This window comes from Salvelinus namaycush, chromosome 3 (genome assembly GCF_016432855.1).
Source record: "Salvelinus namaycush isolate Seneca chromosome 3, SaNama_1.0, whole genome shotgun sequence".
Taxonomy (NCBI): domain Eukaryota; kingdom Metazoa; phylum Chordata; class Actinopteri; order Salmoniformes; family Salmonidae; genus Salvelinus; species Salvelinus namaycush.
The window spans coordinates 80,752,557-80,773,100 of record NC_052309.1 but is presented as its reverse complement, the minus strand read 5'-3'; the positions used below and the strand labels follow the sequence as shown (position 1 = coordinate 80,773,100).

Below are 20,544 nucleotides of genomic sequence, written 5' to 3'. Positions count from 1 at the left end.
CTAGGGAGGTTGATGGACATATAAGCAACACTTTGCTAGGGAGATAGATGGACATATAAGCAACACTTTGCTAGGGAGGTTGATGGACATATAAGCAACACTTTGCTAGGGAGATAGATGGACATATAAGCAACACTTTGCTAGGGAGGTTGATGGACATATAAGCAACACTTTGCTAGGGAGGTTGCCAGTCACTACACAAAGACTGATGCTGACATTTCACAGAACCAGAATCATCAAATGATAAATAGATGTTCCTTTGGCCGAACAGGGTTCTCATTGGACAAGTGGGCCTACCTCTCGCTGATACGAAGTCTCGTTGGACCTTCTGGCAGCAGACCCCTCACTGATGAGAAATCTTATTTGCCAGATGTGATTACAGTATGCCAGCTATTACTGTGAATGTAGACATTCATTAATGTATGTATTTTTAGACATATTTCTACCATATATCCCTGCGGACACACAGACCGTGAGAAAGGGAGAGAGCTATAGAGAAACAGAAAGTTGGGGCATTGACCTGCTTTTTGGAGACAGAATGAGTTCAAAACAAAGGGAGAATGTTAAGGAGCTCTGGAAATAGAGTTCTCTGACAAAAGGACAAAGAGGACAGAACGTCTGTCTGTCTGTGCACTGAAACACTAATAGTCCTGGGATTTGACATTCTGTGTACTACTAAGAGCATCCAAACAACAAGAGACAAATTCAATGTAATACCCTTGTGTAACCATTGTAATACAATCTCTATCACATTCTTGTGTAACCATTGTAATACAATCTCTATCACATTCTCTGTGGATTTTGTCCTTGTCCTCATTCAGTAATGTGTTGTCATTGTCTTTCAGGTGATGTTGGAGCCATTTATAAGACATTCTATGAATCTAGGTTGGAGGAAAACCAGGAAAACTACTGCATTCCATTGAATCCGCTTGGAACTACATTACCCAGAGCTGAACCGTGCTCTAAATGCTGTTAGAGCTATCCCTATCTCTGTGACATTAGAAAAAGAAGAACACAAACTATTATAAGGTTATGCATTTGTTGGAAGCATAACCAAGTGTTGTTCAGCTGTATCTTGGTGGAGAAGACATTTCAAACATGACAGGGACTCCTAGGCTTTACAAACAACTCTAATACAGGTATGTTGACATAAAACAGAAATAAAAATGTACCATAAACCAGGTTTCCATCCAACCATTAAACGCGGATGAATTACCTGACGTATAAAAAAAGTCAAGGCTGATGGAAACAGGAAATGTCCGACAGACAATTTGTTCATTCGACATGTTGGGATCTCTTTGTGTCTGTAAAATGAGTTATCTGAGAAATGGTAACGGGAACGCCTTCATGCGCAAATATTGATATAATAACCATCATATGGAAAATAAACTTGGAGTCACATGATGACCTACCACCACGACATGGAAGAGCAGGAAAGGTTTACAGACAGGTCATGAACTTCACATGGTGGTTAAGTGCACGTTGATCATGCAAATTTCCAAGAAGATAAATATCGAGGGTAGGCTATTATTTGAATTCTGGGGATATGATGATCGGTGCTTGGCTGCCAATTATCATATCAGTGAACTTGTCTAGAGAGCATGCGTCAAAACCAGATTGGCCAAGTTTGCTATTTATCGCAACAGTTTTTGTGACAAAGCCATCGGTACCCCATTTAATGTACATGTTTTATCCGGTACATGGGAACTTAACCACAAAAGTGATTTTTATCACACACAGACTTTTATCCGCAATGGGTTAGTTTGATGGAAACTCACCTCTGGTGGGAAAATGCACATATTGTTTTATGCAGATTTGAGAATATTTGCATGAAAATCTGTCACCAATTGGTACAATGATAACAGTACCTATTTATACATCGTCTTTCATCTTCTTTTTCCTAATCTTTCCCGTTCATTCCTCTCAGGAAAAGACAAAGGGGTGGGTTTGGCTCACACATTTATGGGCGTGTCAGTCATGGAGGGTCTCTGCTAGACTCCGCCTAAGTAGACAGCGCCTGACAGAGCCCCTCCCCTTATTCCTGGATTGGTCCAATCTCCACCGGCCCCACCCATTTCTCCAGACCCTCCAAGGAACGTGGCCGGATCGAACCTCTTCTCACCCAGGTGCCGTCCGTTTGGTGAGGGCGGCGAGGGCTGTGCTGTGATTGGTTGACTGCGGGTGGGAGTGCAATGCGGATTGGAGGATGTCGGGGGACTGGGATGAAGACCACCTGTGTAAGAAGGCACTCACTCTGGTGGAGGAGTTGTGCTTACACTCCTCAGCGAAGGACAGCCATGAAGCCAGCTGCCAAGACTTCGTCTACATGATGAGGGGACAGCAGCACGAAACAGGTAACAACATAGTAACATACAGTAGCATACAGGAATCATTCACATACACTAACATACAGTAACATACAGGAATCATGAACAACACACTAACATACAGTAACATACAGTAACATACAGGAATCATTAACAACACACTAACATACAGTAACATACAGGAATCATTCCCATACAGTAACATACAGGAATCATTAACAACACACTAACATACAGTAACATACAGTAACATACAGGAATCATTCACATACAGTAACATACAGTAACATACAGGAATCATTAACAACACACTAACATACAGTAACATACAGGAACATACAGGAATCATTAACAACACACTAACATACAGTAACATACAGTAACATACAGGAATCATTAACAACACACTAACATACAGTAACATACAGGAATCATTCCCATACACTAACATACAGTAACATACAGTAACATACAGGAATCATTAACAACACACTAACATACAGTAACATACAGTAACATACAGGAATCAGTAACAACACACTAACATACAGTAACATACAGTAACACACAGGAATCATTAACAACACACTAACATACAGGAACATACAGGAATCATTAACAACACACTAACATACAGGAACATACAGGAATCATTAACAACACACTAACATACAGAAACATACAGGAATCATTAACAACACACTAACATACAGTAACATACAGGAACATACAGGAATCATTAACAACACAGTAACATACAGGAACATACAGGAATCATTAACAACACACTAACATACAGTAACATACAGGAACATACAGGAATCATTAACAACACAGTAACATACAGTAACATACAGTAACACACAGGAATCATTAACAACACACTAACATACAGGAACATACAGGAATCATTAACAACACACTAACATACAGGAACATACAGGAATCATTAACAACACACTAACATACAGAAACATACAGGAATCATTAACAACACACTAACATACAGTAACATACAGGAACATACAGGAATCATTAACAACACAGTAACATACAGGAACACACAGGAATCATTAACATACAGTAACATACAGTAACATACATGAAACATTAACAACACAGTAACATACAGTAACATACAGGAATCATTAACAACACACTAACATACAGGAACATACAGGAATCATTAACAACACAGTAACATACAGTAACATACAGGAACATACAGGAATCATTAACAACACAGTAACATACAGGAACATACAGGAATCATTAACAACACACTAACATACAGGAACATACAGGAATCATTAACAACACACTAACATACAGTAACATACAGGAATCATTAACAACACACTAACATACAGTAACATACAGGAACATACAGGAATCATTAACACACTAACATACAGTAACATACATGAAACTTTAACAGCACACTAACATACAGTAACATACAGTAACATACATGAAACATTAACAACACAGTAACATACAGTAACATACAGGAATCATTAACAACACAGTAACATACAGGAACATACAGGAATCATTAACAACACAGTAACTCCAGTAACATACAGAAATCATTAACAACACACTAACATACAGTAACATACAGAAATCATTAACACACAGTAACATACAGTAACATACAGGAATCATTAACACAGTAACATACAGGAACATACAGGAATCATTAACAACACACTACCATACAGGAACATACAGGAATCATTAACAACACAGTAACTCCAGTAACATACAGAAATCATTAACACACAGTAACATACAGTAACATACAGGAATCATTAACAACACAGTAACATACAGGAATCATTAACAACACACTAACATACAGGAACATACAGGAATCATTAACAACACACTAACATACAGGAACATACAGGAATCATTAACAACACACTAACATACAGTAACATACAGGAATCATTAACAACACAGTAACATACAGTAACATACAGAAATCATTAACAACACACTAACATACAGTAACATACAGGAATCATTAACAACACAGTAACATTGTCACGATCATCTTGATGAGGAAGAGTGGACCAAGGCGCAGCGTGATACAAATACATCTTCTTTTATTAGAGAAGACGAAACACGAAACAAACACTTTTACAAATACTTAACAAAACAACAAACGACCGTGAAGCTACAAACGAAAGTGCATACACACGCTACTAACGTTAGACATAGACAATTACCCACAACAGCCTAATGCCTATGGCTGCCTTAAATATGGCTCCCAATCAGAGACAATGAAAGACAGCTGTCTCTGATTGAGAACCACTCAGGCAACCATAGACATACCTAGACACCTACACTGAACACAACCCCATAAACTCTACAAAACCCCCTATACAATACAACCACCCAAGACGAGACAAATACACACAAACATCCCCCCTGTCACACCCTGACCTATCTAAAATAATACAGAAAACAAAGATAACTAAGGCCAGGGCGTGACAAACATACAGGAACATACAGGAATCATTAACAACACACTAACATACACTAACATACAGTAACATACAGGAATCATTAACAACACAGTAACATACAGTAACATACAGTAACATACATGAATCATTAACAACACACTAACATACAGGAACATATAGGAACATACAGGAATCATTAACAACACAGTAACATACAGGAATCATTAACAACACACTAACATACAGTAACATACAGGAATCATTCCCATACACTAACATACAGTAACATACAGGAATCATTAACAACACACTAACATACAGTAACATACAGTAACATACAGGAATCAGTAACAACACACTAACATACAGTAACACACATGAATCATTAACAACACACTAACATACAGTAACATACAGGAACATACAGTAACATACAGTAACACACATGAATCATTAACAACACACTAACATACACTAACATACAGGAACATACAGGAATCATTAACAACACACTAACATACAGGAACATACAGGAATCATTAACAACACACTAACATACAGGAACATACAGGAATCATTAACAACACAGTAACATACAGGAACATACAGGAATCATTAACAACACACTAACATACAGGAACATACAGGAATCATTAACAACACAGTAACTCCAGTAACATACAGAAATCATTAACAACACACTAACATACAGGAACATACAGGAATCATTAACAACACAGGAACATACAGGAACATACAGGAACATACAGGAATCATTAACAACACACTAACATACACTAACATACAGTAACATACAGGAATCATTAACAACACAGTAACATACAGTAACATACAGGAATCATTAACAACACAGTAACATACAGTAACATACAGGAATCATTAACAACACAGTAACCTCCAGAAACATACATGAATCATTAACAACACAGTAACATACAGGAACATATAGGAACATACAGGAATCATTAACAACACAGTAACATACAGGAATCATTAACAACACACTAACATACAGTAACATACAGGAATCATTCCCATACACTAACATACAGTAACATACAGGAATCATTAACAACACACTAACATACAGTAACATACAGTAACATACAGGAATCAGTAACAACACACTAACATACAGTAACACACATGAATCATTAACAACACACTAACATACAGTAACATACAGGAACATACAGTAACATACAGTAACACACATGAATCATTAACAACACACTAACATACAGTAACATACAGGAATCATTAACAACACAGGAACATACAGGAACATACAGGAATCATTAACAACACACTAACATACACTAACATACAGTAACATACAGGAATCATTAACAACACAGTAACATACAGTAACATACAGGAATCATTAACAACACAGTAACATACAGGAACATACAGGAATCATTAACAACACAGTAACCTCCAGAAACATACAGGAATCATTAACAACACAGTAACATACAGGAACATACAGGAATCATTAACAACACACTAACATACAGTAACATACAGGAATCATTAACAACACACTAACATACAGTAACATACAGGAACATACAGGAATCATTAACACACTAACATACAGTAACATACATGAAACTTTAACAGCACACTAACATACAGTAACATACAGTAACATACATGAAACATTAACAACACAGTAACATACAGTAACATACAGGAATCATTAACAACACAGTAACATACAGGAACATACAGGAATCATTAACAACACAGTAACCTCCAGAAACATACAGGAATCATTAACAACACAGTAACATACAGGAACATACAGGAATCATTAACAACACACTAACATACAGTAACATACAGGAATCATTAACAACACACTAACATACAGTAACATACAGGAATCATTAACACACTAACATACAGTAACATACATGAAACTTTAACAGCACACTAACATACAGTAACATACAGTAACATACATGAAACATTAACAACACAGTAACATACAGTAACATACAGGAATCATTAACAACACACTAACATACAGGAACATACAGGAATCATTAACAACACACTAACATACAGTAACATACAGGAATCATTAACAACACACTAACATACAGTAACATACAGGAACATACAGGAATCATTAACACACTAACATACAGTAACATACATGAAACTTTAACAGCACACTAACATACAGTAACATACAGTAACATACATGAAACATTAACAACACAGTAACATACAGTAACATACAGGAATCATTAACAACACACTAACATACAGGAACATACAGGAATCATTAACAACACACTAACATACAGGAACATACAGGAATCATTAACAACACAGTAACATACAGGAACATACAGGAATCATTAACAACACAGTAACTCCAGTAACATACAGAAATCATTAACACACAGTAACATACAGTAACATACAGGAATCATTAACACAGTAACATACAGGAACATACAGGAATCATTAACAACACACTAACATACAGTAACATACAGTAACATACAGGAATCATTAACAACACACTAACATACAGTAACATACAGGAATCATTAACAACACACTAACATACAGTAACATACAGTAACATACAGGAATCATTAACAACACACTAACATACAGTAACATACAGTAACATACAGGAATCATTAACAACACAGTAACATACAGTAACATACAGAAATCATTAACAACACACTAACATACAGTAACATACAGGAATCATTAACAACACAGTAACATTGTCACGATCATCTTGATGAGGAAGAGTGGACCAAGGCGCAGCGTGATACAAATACATCTTCTTTTATTAGAGAAGACGAAACACGAAACAAACACTTTTACAAATACTTAACAAAACAACAAACGACCGTGAAGCTACAGACGAAAGTGCATACACACGCTACTAACGTTAGACATAGACAATTACCCACAACAGCCTAATGCCTATGGCTGCCTTAAATATGGCTCCCAATCAGAGACAATGAAAGACAGCTGTCTCTGATTGAGAACCACTCAGGCAACCATAGACATACCTAGACACCTACACTGAACACAACCTCATAAACTCTACAAAACCCCCTATACAATACAACCACCCAAGACGAGACAAATACACACAAACATCCCCCCTGTCACACCCTGACCTATCTAAAATAATACAGAAAACAAAGATAACTAAGGCCAGGGCGTGACAAACATACAGGAACATACAGGAATCATTAACAACACACTAACATACACTAACATACAGTAACATACAGGAATCATTAACAACACAGTAACATACAGTAACATACAGTAACATACATGAATCATTAACAACACACTAACATACAGGAACATATAGGAACATACAGGAATCATTAACAACACAGTAACATACAGGAATCATTAACAACACACTAACATACAGTAACATACAGGAATCATTCCCATACACTAACATACAGTAACATACAGGAATCATTAACAACACACTAACATACAGTAACATACAGTAACATACAGGAATCAGTAACAACACACTAACATACAGTAACACACATGAATCATTAACAACACACTAACATACAGTAACATACAGGAACATACAGTAACATACAGTAACACACATGAATCATTAACAACACACTAACATACACTAACATACAGGAACATACAGGAATCATTAACAACACACTAACATACAGGAACATACAGGAATCATTAACAACACAGTAACATTGTCACGATCGTCTTGATGAGGAAGAGTGGACCAAGGCGCAGCGTGATACAAATACATCTTCTTTTATTAGAGAAGACGAAACACGAAACGAACACTTTTACAAATACTAAACAAAACAACAAACGACCGTGAAGCTACAAACGAAAGTGCATACACACGCTACTAACGTTAGACATAGACAATTACCCACAACAGCCTAATGCCTATGGCTGCCTTAAATATGGCTCCCAATCAGAGACAATGAAAGACAGCTGTCTCTGATTGAGAACCACTCAGGCAACCATAGACATACCTAGACACCTACACTGAACACAACCCCATAAACTCTACAAAACCCCCTATACAATACAACCACCCAAGACGAGACAAATACACACAAACATCCCCCCTGTCACACCCTGACCTATCTAAAATAATACAGAAAACAAAGATAACTAAGGCCAGGGCGTGACAAACATACAGGAACATACAAGAATCATTAACAACACACTAACATACACTAACATACAGTAACATACAGGAATCATTAACAACACAGTAACATACAGTAACATACAGTAACATACATGAATCATTAACAACACACTAACATACAGGAACATATAGGAACATACAGGAATCATTAACAACACAGTAACATACAGGAATCATTAACAACACACTAACATACAGTAACATACAGGAATCATTCCCATACACTAACATACAGTAACATACAGGAATCATTAACAACACACTAACATACAGTAACATACAGTAACATACAGGAATCAGTAACAACACACTAACATACAGTAACACACATGAATCATTAACAACACACTAACATACAGTAACATACAGGAACATACAGTAACATACAGTAACACACATGAATCATTAACAACACACTAACATACACTAACATACAGGAACATACAGGAATCATTAACAACACACTAACATACAGGAACATACAGGAATCATTAACAACACACTAACATACAGGAACATACAGGAATCATTAACAACACAGTAACATACAGGAACATACAGGAATCATTAACAACACACTAACATACAGGAACATACAGGAATCATTAACAACACAGTAACTCCAGTAACATACAGAAATCATTAACAACACACTAACATACAGGAACATACAGGAATCATTAACAACACAGGAACATACAGGAACATACAGGAACATACAGGAATCATTAACAACACACTAACATACACTAACATACAGTAACATACAGGAATCATTAACAACACAGTAACATACAGTAACATACAGGAATCATTAACAACACAGTAACATACAGTAACATACAGGAATCATTAACAACACAGTAACCTCCAGAAACATACATGAATCATTAACAACACAGTAACATACAGGAACATACAGGAGTCATTAACAACACACTAACATACAGTAACATACAGGAATCATTATTAACATAGTAACATACAGGAATCATTATAAACATAGTAACACACAGTAACATACAGTCACATACTTGAATCATTAACAACACACAGTGATATACAGATACATACAGGAATCATTAACAACACAGTAACATACAGGAATCATTAGCCATGTATAGGACATGGAGGTTTTTCTGTCCAAGTGACATTAGCAGGAAAAAATCCCAGGAAAAACTCCTGGCCATAGTAATGTGTATTGTGGGATAGAGCAGAATATCCTGAAGAAAAGTTATTATCTGGGTTCCGATGCCAGGGTTGCCCTGAGGGGCTGGCTAGCACTCCCACAACTAATCAGGGCACCTCTGGAACACTTTGAAATATTCATGAGACATTTACAAATTGATAACGAAGGTCCAGCCCTCTGTTTATAGGGCAAACCAAAGAGTCCAAGTGCAATCCCAACCTGGCTAATTGTAAATATGGAGCATCGTCACAGATCCCTTTGAATGAATTCTACACAGCAGAGTGGATGAGTGGTGGCGCTAGCTAGCTGCAGTCCCAGCAGCATTGAGAAATGTGCAGTAGTGGAGATTAGAGGGGATGCGTGTGGATCAGTGTGCTGTAGTGTAGATTAGGCTGGATCTGCTGCATGGAGCACCTAGAGATTTGTGTGACACAGTGCAGGATGTCATCATGCAGTGGGTTTGGTGGGAGGCGTTAGCGGCTAGCCTCTGGGTAATGACGTGATAAACCAAAGCAAGGGCCTCTGGGCAGTACAGGATCCGCCATCCGTCGCCTGTCTGTCAATCAATGGCTTGTGTAAGCAGGGTGGGTGTGAGCTGTTTGATGTTCTGCCTGAAAAACTCCCAGTCGGATACATCACTTACTGATTGACAGCCGGTGTCAATCTGTCCCATGCTGGGTTTCTGTCTCAGAAGAACCACCCCCGCATGCCTCCGCCAAGCTACCCCCCTCACACACACACACACACACACACACACACACACACACACACACACACACACACACACACACACACACACACACACACACACACACACACATACACACACATGTTAACGGTTAGGTTGTGTGGATTAGGACTGACCTATGGGGATCAGTATTGAGCACCTGACCTCCTGAAAGACTAATGAATAAGCAACGTTTTCCCGCTGACAGTCCCCCCCCCCCCCCCCCCCCCCACACACGCTTGATCACAGCCCTGTCTTATCTATGCCCCCTGAGCTGCCACACACAAACATGCACAAACACACGCATGCAGAGACACACACACACACTGTTATTCTCTCTCTACCGTCCTAAACCCCTCCCCTCTTTAGTTGTCTCTCTAAATCCTCGTTGCCTTGTTTGTCCTCCATCTCTCTCCATCATTCATTCTCTCGTTCTTTCTCTCTCCATCGTTATCTCTTTTTGTTTTCTTCTGTGGCATGTTGGTAGATGGTGACTATATTAACCTGGCTGTATCCTTCTGGGTGGACTGGAGGTGTAGATGGAGAGGCTGAATGTGACCAGTCAGCCAATATGTCTGTTTCAACATGGTTACCAATCTGTCTCTATCTGGCCCGCCCCTACAGCCTCTCTCCTCTCCTCTCCCCCCTCTCTTCTCTCAGAATCTCCCTCTCTCTCTTATCATGCTCTACACATATTCCCTCTGTCCTTATCTCTTCTTCCCTTTCCCTTTCTCGTTCCCCCGCTCATTTTCTTTCCCACCATCTCTTTCGTTACACCTCTGTTCTCCCCCTTAGGGCTCCTCTCCCCTCTCTCTCTCTCTCTCTCTCTCTCTCTCTCTCTCTCTCTCTCTTTCTCTCTCCATCTGTGTTATGTTCTCCACAGTGATACATCAATGCCCTCCCACCTCTCACTCATTCTTTCTCTCTCTCGCTCTCCCCCTCTCCCTCTTTGTCTCTGATCATATCCTTTGAACAAGTGCTGATTAATGTCATACATAGACTGATGAATAATTCACCACAGTGAGCGAGAGGAGAGAGAGAGAGGCGGAGAGAGAGAGAGGAGAGGGGGAAGAGGAGGGAGAGAGAGAAGGAGAGGAGGGGAAGATTGATGGAGAAAGTGCGGGAGAAGGAGAGAAAAGAAGGGAGAGAGAGAGAGAAGGAGAATAGGGGGAGAGATGGAGGAGAGAGAGGCAAAATAAGACAGCATGGAAAAAGGAGAGCAATGGAGGATGTGAGAGAAGACTAAAGAAAGGGGGAAGAGATGGAGAGAGAGAGACAGAAGGAAGGCGTAGAGAATTCCAGGAGATGCACCCTAGGGGTGGAGGAGTGTCTCGCACTGGCTGCTGTTGTCTCATTTACTCTCAGTCTCGTTGTCAGTGAGTTATAGATATAGTTTCAATATCTTTTGAATGATTGAACAATGTTTGTGTCTTTGTCATGCCCACAAAGCCACTTCGGATTGAACCGAGGAAAGACAGAGCCAGGGAAAGGAAGGGAGAGGGTGAAGGAATGATAGATAAACAGATACACAAAAAAGAGAGACGGAAATAGGAAGAGAGGGAGAGAGAGAGGGGGAAGGAAAGAGAGGGATGGGGAAGGAAAAATAGAGAGATGGACACACAAAAAGAGAGAGAGCGATAGAAAGACAGATAAAGAGAGACATTCTCCAGGTCCAACACTGATCGCTCTACACCCAGACAATGGCCTCAGGTGATTGGCAGGCCTCTGGTCTGTGTATTGGATAGGGCTGGAGGAGCTGTCCACCAGACTGGTGCTGAAACCACCAGGATGGTGTTTTTTTTTTCTCACCAGGATGACTCACCCCCCCCCCCCCCATTTCCCCTCAGACAAAATATTTTAGCCGTCAGTGATTAAAAGCTCATAACCACGAGCACAGGCCTAATCACATCACAGGAAATATCATTGTGGGTGTTAGTGTTTTTATTGTGGTGTTATCAGTCCACCAACGTTTGTTCATGTTTAAGCTGCCATATTCAAAATGGGTATATTAGCATTTGAAGCGGCATATCACATTACGCTCACAGTGTGTTGTCCCTCTGCTCTGATGATGTGGGATTTAGTGGATTTTGGGCTGATAGGGGCTATTTGTGATGAGGAGTGGAAAAAGGAGGCTTCATTGAGAGAATAAACTATGTGAAGGATACTAATTAATGTGACATGAGGCTTTTGGTATTTTAGATGATGAGGTTGAAGTATTGAGTCTTCATCCATCATTGCCTGAAACAAACTCACCCTCTGTCTCTGTCTCTCTGTCTCTCTGTCTCTCTTCTCTCCATCCTTCCCTCTCTCCTCTCGTCCTCCAGAGATCTCTGTCAGCCTGTTGTCGGTGATTGTGACGTTCTGCGGGATCGTCCTTCTCTCAGTCTCTCTCTTTGTCTCCTGGAAGCTCTGTTGGTTGCCATGGCGAGACAAGGAGGGTGGGGGCCTGAGCTTGACATCGGGGCTGATGCCCGGGGGCGTGGGTGGGATGGGCGGCAGTGGGGGGGCCTCCCTCCTACCTCCTGTCATGCAGAGGAAGGCGTCCCACTCCTCACTCTACCCCTCCCTGGCACAGCCCCAGCAGCATCACCCCCACTTCTCTGACCTGGTGGGGGTGGAGAGTGGCCAGGGGGTGGGGGGCGTGGTGGGAGGCCCGGAACAGACCCAGGAACACTCCTACCTGGACATGGACTCCTACCCCAACAACGCTGGTGAGAAGGAACGCCTGATCTCACCCCACTGATACTGATGTGGCTTTATTATAGCATGTGTACAGAGTTTGCGTCATATAATGCCTTGGTCGATGTTTTAAATCTTGTACTATAGCAACATATCATATTTATATCGATAAAATGTTCTGTACTATATTACATTTGAACTCCACTGACGGTGTGTCTAGCCAGAGTATTATTAACACATCTTGAAATGGTGCAGCACATTGCTAAATGCACTACAACCGCCCCATAAACTGAAGAAATAAGACACAACAATCTCTCTACTCTATAGAACCAGCTTCACCTTCTATACAAACACCTCTTTTCTTCTTTCTATCCCCCTTCTAATCTCTGCACTCCTTTTTCTGTATTGTCCTCTCTCTCTCTCTCTCTCTCTCTCTCTCTCTCTCTCTCTCTCTCTCTCTCTCTCTCTGTCTCTCTCTCTCTCTCTCTCTCTCTCTCTCTCTCTCTCTCTCTCTCTCTCTCTCTCTCTCTCTCTCTCTCTCTCTCTCTTTCTCTCTGGTCTGTGGTCTAGGGAATCTTAAATTGAGCCAGACGTCTCCAGAGTTGCCCCCCACCACTGAGGGGGGAGCTGCCCCACCCCACAAAGACATGCCCAACGCCCACTCCCAGCAGCAGGTCACTGCACGGTCAGTACTGTACTGTGTGTGTGTGCTTGTTTGTTTGTGTGTGTTCTCTGTGTCGGTGATTACAAAGAGGTTATGGTATATGTAGTGAATTTGTGTGTAATTGATTAAAATATGCAGGATGTGATATATCTATCTATCTATCTATAAACTCAGCAAAAAGAAACGTCCTCTCACTGTCACCTGCGTTTATTTTCAGCAAACTTAACATGTGTAAATATTTGTATGAACATAACAAGATTCAACAACTGAGACATAAACTGAACAAGTTCCACAGACATGTGATTAACAGAAATGGAATAATGTGTCCCTGAACAAAGGGGGGGGGCAAAATCAAAAGTAACAGTCAGTATCTGGTGTGGCCACCAGCTGCATTAAGTACTGCAGTGCATCCTCCTCATGGACTGCACCAGATTTGCCAGTTCTTGCTGTGAGATGTTACCCCACTCTTCCACCAAGGCACCTGCAAGTTCCCGGACATTTCTGGGGGAATGGCCCTAGCCCTCACCCTCTGATCCAACAGGTCCCAGACGTGCTCAATGTGATTGAGGTCCGGGCTCTTCGCTGGCCATGGCAGAACACTGACATTCCTGTCTTGCAGGAAATCACGCACAGAACGAGCAGTATGGCTGGTGGCATTGTCATGCTGGAGGGTCATATCAGGATGAGCCTGCAGGAAGGGTACCACATGAGGGAGGAGGATGTCTTCCCTGTAACGCACAGCGTTTCCTGCGATGACAACAAGCTCAGTTCGATGATTCTGTGACACACCGCCCCAGACCATGACGGACCCTCAAATCAATCCCGCTCCAGAGTACAGGCCTCGATGTAACGCTCATTCCTTCGACGATAAACGCGAATCCGACTATCACCCCTGGCGAGACTAAACCGCGACTCGTCAGTGAATTGCACTTTTTCCAGTCCTGTCTGGTCCAACGACAGTGGGTTTGCGCCCATAGGCGACGTTGTTGCCGGTGATGTCTGGTGAGGACCTGCCTTACAACAGGCCTACAAGCCCTCAGTCCAGCCTCTCTCAGCCTATTGCGAACAGTCTGAGCACTGATGGAGGGATTGTGCGTTCCTGGTGTAACTCGGGCAGTTGCTGTTGCCATCCTGTACCTGTCCCGCAAGTGTGATGTTCGGATGTACCGATCCTGTGCAGGTGTTGTTACACGTGGTCTGCCACTGCGAGGACGATCAGCTGTTCGTCCTGTCTCCCTGTAGCGCTGTCTTAGGCGTCTCACAGTACGGAAGTTGCAATTTATTGCCCTGGCCACATCTGCAGTCCTCATGCCTCCTTGCAGCATGCCTAAGGCACATTCACGCGGATGAGCAGGGACCCTGGGCATCTTTCTTTTGGTGTTTTTCAGAGTCAGTAGTAAGGCCTCTTTAGTGTCCTAAGTTTTCATAACTGTGACCTTAATTGCCTACCGTCTGTAAGCTGTTAATGTCTTAACGATTGTTCCACAGGTGCATGTTGTTATGTTACATCCTTATTCTAAAATGTATTAAATAATGTTTTTCCCTCATAAATCTAAACACAATACCCCATAATGACAAAGCGAAAACAGGTTTTTAGAAATGTTTGCAAATGTATTCAAAATAATAAACAGAAATACCTTATTTACATAAGTATTCAGACCCTTTGCTATGAGACTCGAAATTGAGCTCAGGTGCATCCTGTTTCCATTGATCATCCTTAAGATGTTTCTACAACTTGATTAGAGTCCACCTGTGGTAAATTCAATTGATTGGACATGATTTGGAAAGGCACACACCTGTCTATATAAGGTCCCACAGTTGACAGTGCATGTCAGAGCAAAAACCAAACCATGAGGTTGAAGGAATTGTCTGTAGAGCTCCGAGAGCTCCGTGTCCAGGCACAGATCTGAGGAATGGTACAAAATAATTTCTGCAGCATTGAAGGTCCTCAAGAACACAGTTTCCTCCATCATTTTTAAATGGAAGAAGTTTGGAACCACCAAGACTCTTCCTAGAGCTGGCCTCCTGGCCAAACTGAGCAATTGGGGAAGAAGGGCCTTGGTCAGGGAGGTGACTAAGAACCCGATGGTCACTTTGATAGAGCTCCAGAGTTCTCCTTTGGAGATGGGAGAACCTTTCAGAAGGAAAACCATCTCTGCAGCACTCCACCAATCCGAGTGGCCAGACGGAAGCCACTCCTCAGTAAAAGGCACATGACTGCCTGCTTGGAGTTTACCAAAAGGCACCTAAAGAGTCTAAGACCATGAGAAACAAGATTTTCTGGTCTGATGAAACCAAGATTTAACTCTTTGGCCTGAATGCCAAGTGTCACGTCTGGAGGAAACCTGGAACCATGTAAAGCATGGTGGTGGCAGCATCATGCTGTGGGAATGTTTTTCAGCAGCAGGGACTGGGAGACTAGTCAGGATCGAGGAAAGGATGAACAGAGCAAAGTACAAAAGTACAGAGAGATCCTTGATGAAAACCTGCTCCAGAGCGCTCAGGACCTCAGACTGGGGCGATGGTTCACCTTCCAACCTTAAGCACACAGTCAAGACAATGCAGGAGTAGCTTCGGGACAAGTTTTTGAATGTCCTTGAGTGGCCCAGTCAGAGCCCAGACTTGAACTCGATCGAACATCTCTGGAGAGACCTGAAAATAGCTGTGCAGCGACGCTCCCCATCCAACCTGACAGAGCTTGAGGATCTGCAGAGAAGAATGGGAGAAACTCACCAAATACAGGTATGCCAAGCTTGTAGCGTCATACCTAGGAAGACTTGAGGCTGTAATCTCTGCCAATGGTGCTTCAACAAAGTATTGAGTAAAGGGTCCACCCCCACCTTGTCACAACACAACTGATTGGCTCAAATGCATTAAGAAGGAAAGAAATTCCACAAATTAACTTTTAACAAGGCAACCCTTTTAATTGAAATGCATTCCAGGTGACTACCTCATGAAGCTGGTTGAGAGAATGCCAAGAGTGTGCAAAGGCAAATGGTGGCTACTTTGACGAATATCAAATATAAAATATATTTTGATTTGTTTAACACTTTTTTGGTTACTACATGATTCCATGTGTGTTATTTCATAGTTGTGATGTCTTCACTATTATTCTACAATGTAGAAAATAGTAAAAATAAAGAAAAACCCTTGAATGAGTAGGTGTGTCCAAATTTTCAACTGGTACTGTATATATTTTTAAGTATGTGATAATTATATTATCTAAGGGTCATCACATTTCTGTGATTGGTTGTCTAGTGTATACATTTTCTGAGTGTTATTCTGAGTATTAACCCTGTCTGTCTCTCCAGTGAATGTATGTCTGTGAATTAACCCTATCGATCTTTTTAGTGTGTGTTAGTTTTCTTTTTTACAACCCTGTTTCTATTTTTTATGTAAATGCCATGTTATAGAAGGGTCCAGACACCTTTTTTGTGATTTCACTTATTTTTTGGAAATTTACCCCAAACATGCAAATCACTTCCTCATCCTGGTTGTGCAGTACGGGGCCCTGAAAAAACATGAAAAAAGGCTCCAAAAACATCCAAATACATCCTTTTAGAAATGGAAAAGCTCTCAGTATAGTGATGCAGGTCTTTAGATGTGGTACACATGAAAATGTGTCATTCCAAACTTTATCCGTAACGTTATATATCATTTTGTTGCGACTCGAGCGATACTACTCCGTCCATTCTACAGGCAACTGCCAAAATAAAGGAAACACTTGAGTAAATGAGGGATACAAGGTATATTGAAAGCATGATTCCATATGTGTTATTTCAGAGTTTTGATGTCTTCACTATTATTCTGCAATGTACTTCCACACAGTAGGTTCCAGGCATTTGTAGATGCCCAGCACCCTATTAAGACACTTTATTATGGAGTTTCCTTTAATTTGGCAGTTACCTATAGCAGCAGTCTAAACAGAGAATGGAACAGCTGGATAGGGGAAATGGCTCGAGTAGCACAAAATGGACTATAACATTGCTGATAAAGTTCGTAATGACACATTTTCATATGTACCACATCTAAAGACCTGCATCACTATACTGAGAGCGTTGCCGTTTCTAAAAGGACGTATTTGGGTGTTTTTGGAGCCTTTGTTCATGTTTTTTCAGGGCCCCCGTACTACACAACGTACTGCACAAGGTACTGCACAACGAGGATGAGGAAGTGCTTTTCTGTTTGGGGTAAGTTTCTCAAAAACAACTGAAATCACAAAAAAGGTGTCTGGACCCTTCTATAACATGCCATTTACTTCAAAAATGTAGATTTGGTTGTAAAAAAGAGAACTTCTCCTTTAACCCTGTCTGTCTCTCCAGTGAGTGTTAATGTGTCTTTCTCTCTCCCCAGGCCCAAGCCCATGACTCACCAGTTGTCCAGCCCTGATTTCCATGGTGAGGAGAAGAGCGAGCAGGTGACCAGCATTGGCCAAATCAAACCGGAACTCTACAGACTGCGTGGGGGCGACCAGGGGGAAGGGAAAACGGGGGACAATTGCGGCAAGATCAGCTTCCTCCTGCGCTACGCCTTCAAGTGAGTGAACCGATTCACTTAATTAATCCTCTTCACACCTCGGTCTGAGTGCACTGTTAAATATACATTACATTAAGGCTTAGACAGAGGATCAACAGCTGCTCTGTCATCACAGCTGAGTTAAGGTACTTGCCCTAGAAATTCTATCATTGCAGTGTCAAGTATCACACAGTGGGCAGTTTTTATCACCCATATATACTTTTACATTATGGACTAAATAGTGTACACAAGATAGATAGATAGATAGATAGATAGATAGATAGATAGATAGATAGATAGATAGATAGATAGATAGATAGATAGATAGATAGATAGATAGATAGATAGATAGATAGATAGATAGATAGATAGATAGATAGATAGATAGATAGATAGATAGATAGATCGATAGATAGACATTGTTATTGTAATTGTCTAATTTTCCATACCTTGAGTGCATTAGTCATGCATGCCCCTTGTTGTAGGTTTTCTGCAGCACTGGCTCTGTTTATGTAAATGGTGGGCGTGCCCCCTTTCGGAGGGTTGAAGATGGGAAGATGGAGGGAGGACAGAGGAGAGGAGGGAGAGAGCAGGGGCAGTGTAGTACAGCCTGCTAGGTCAATCTGTCTCAGTCTATCTGTGGCTCTGTGGCTGCCTGGTGGGGTCCTTTCTTTCTGCCGTCACACAGAGAAACATTACAATGGAGAAAGAAAGTGCTGATGTTCGAAAAACAAGGGAGTGAGAGGCAGTTAGGGTCATGAATTATATATGGTGAGCTACTTTAAACAGCAGACTCTGTCAACACATAATAACACCAGACTGTTATAGCACGAATTACAGACACACAGAATTAGAGGGAGAGGGAACGAGAGGGAGAGGGAACGAGAGGGAGAGGGAACGAGAGGGAGAGGGAACGAGAGAGAGAGGGAACGAGAGAGAGAGAGGGAGGGAGGGAGGGAGGGAGGGAGGGTGTTGGTGTATATCTACCTACATGTATTTCTACCTCACGTCACAAGATCATTTGTTCTGCTCTGCTTTCTGACACACTGTGAATCTTTGTTAGAAAATCTAGAGAGAGAGGAGACAGACAGAGAGAGCGGGAGAGGGAGAGGGAGAGGGAGAGGGAGAGGGAGAGGGAGAGAGATATAATGTGTGTCACCTTCTCTTCACACTGTTAGCACTGTGTGGGATAATTGTAATGTATTTACCATACATCAATGTTAACGTGCTAGACCCCAGCACATTTGGGGAATAGCAGTTAGGAAAACAATGTCAATTTTCCCTCGGGCCCTCTGGGAAATGTATTTTCTATTGACACTGTAGTTAAAAGCTGACACTAGTGCTGTGGGAATAGGGCGGTTTCCAGCCATTGTCTGTGAGGAATAGTATAGCGAATTTCCCTCTGACAGATCAGTAATAGGTGTATTTTCTGCCGAGTGCTTCTGGGACCGTGTTAGTAGGCTGTCATTGTAAATAAGAATTTGTTCTTAACTGACTTGCCTAGTTAAATAAAGGTTAAATATATATATATTTTTAAAGGTTGTCTTTTGTTCCTGCTCTTTGTTGTCTTGATGTTCAAACGGACATGTGAGAGTAGGAACACTACAGTGTTTGTTGTTGTAATGAGGTAATGTTGTTGAATGTGACATGCCATCAGGGCCAGCTTTTTTACAGGACTCACCTGGCATTTTCAATTATGCTTTATAAAACTACACTGCTTATAGTC

The 20,544-nt window shown here is 41.0% G+C and overlaps 1 protein-coding gene across 1 annotated transcript in view; it reads left to right on the top strand.

Moving 5' to 3' along the window:
* Positions 1-2,206: 2,206 nt before the first annotated feature.
* syt3 (synaptotagmin III) overlaps positions 2,207-20,544 on the top strand; it is a 33,158-nt gene continuing 14,820 nt past the window's right edge. Inside the window, exons 1-5 of the mRNA XM_038988653.1 lie at positions 2,207-2,354; positions 13,285-13,671; positions 14,210-14,324; positions 17,615-17,619; positions 18,626-18,839. Of these exons, the coding sequence (XP_038844581.1) occupies positions 2,207-2,354; positions 13,285-13,671; positions 14,210-14,324; positions 17,615-17,619; positions 18,626-18,839 (869 nt within the window). The remainder of the gene's footprint in view (positions 2,355-13,284; positions 13,672-14,209; positions 14,325-17,614; positions 17,620-18,625; positions 18,840-20,544) is intronic.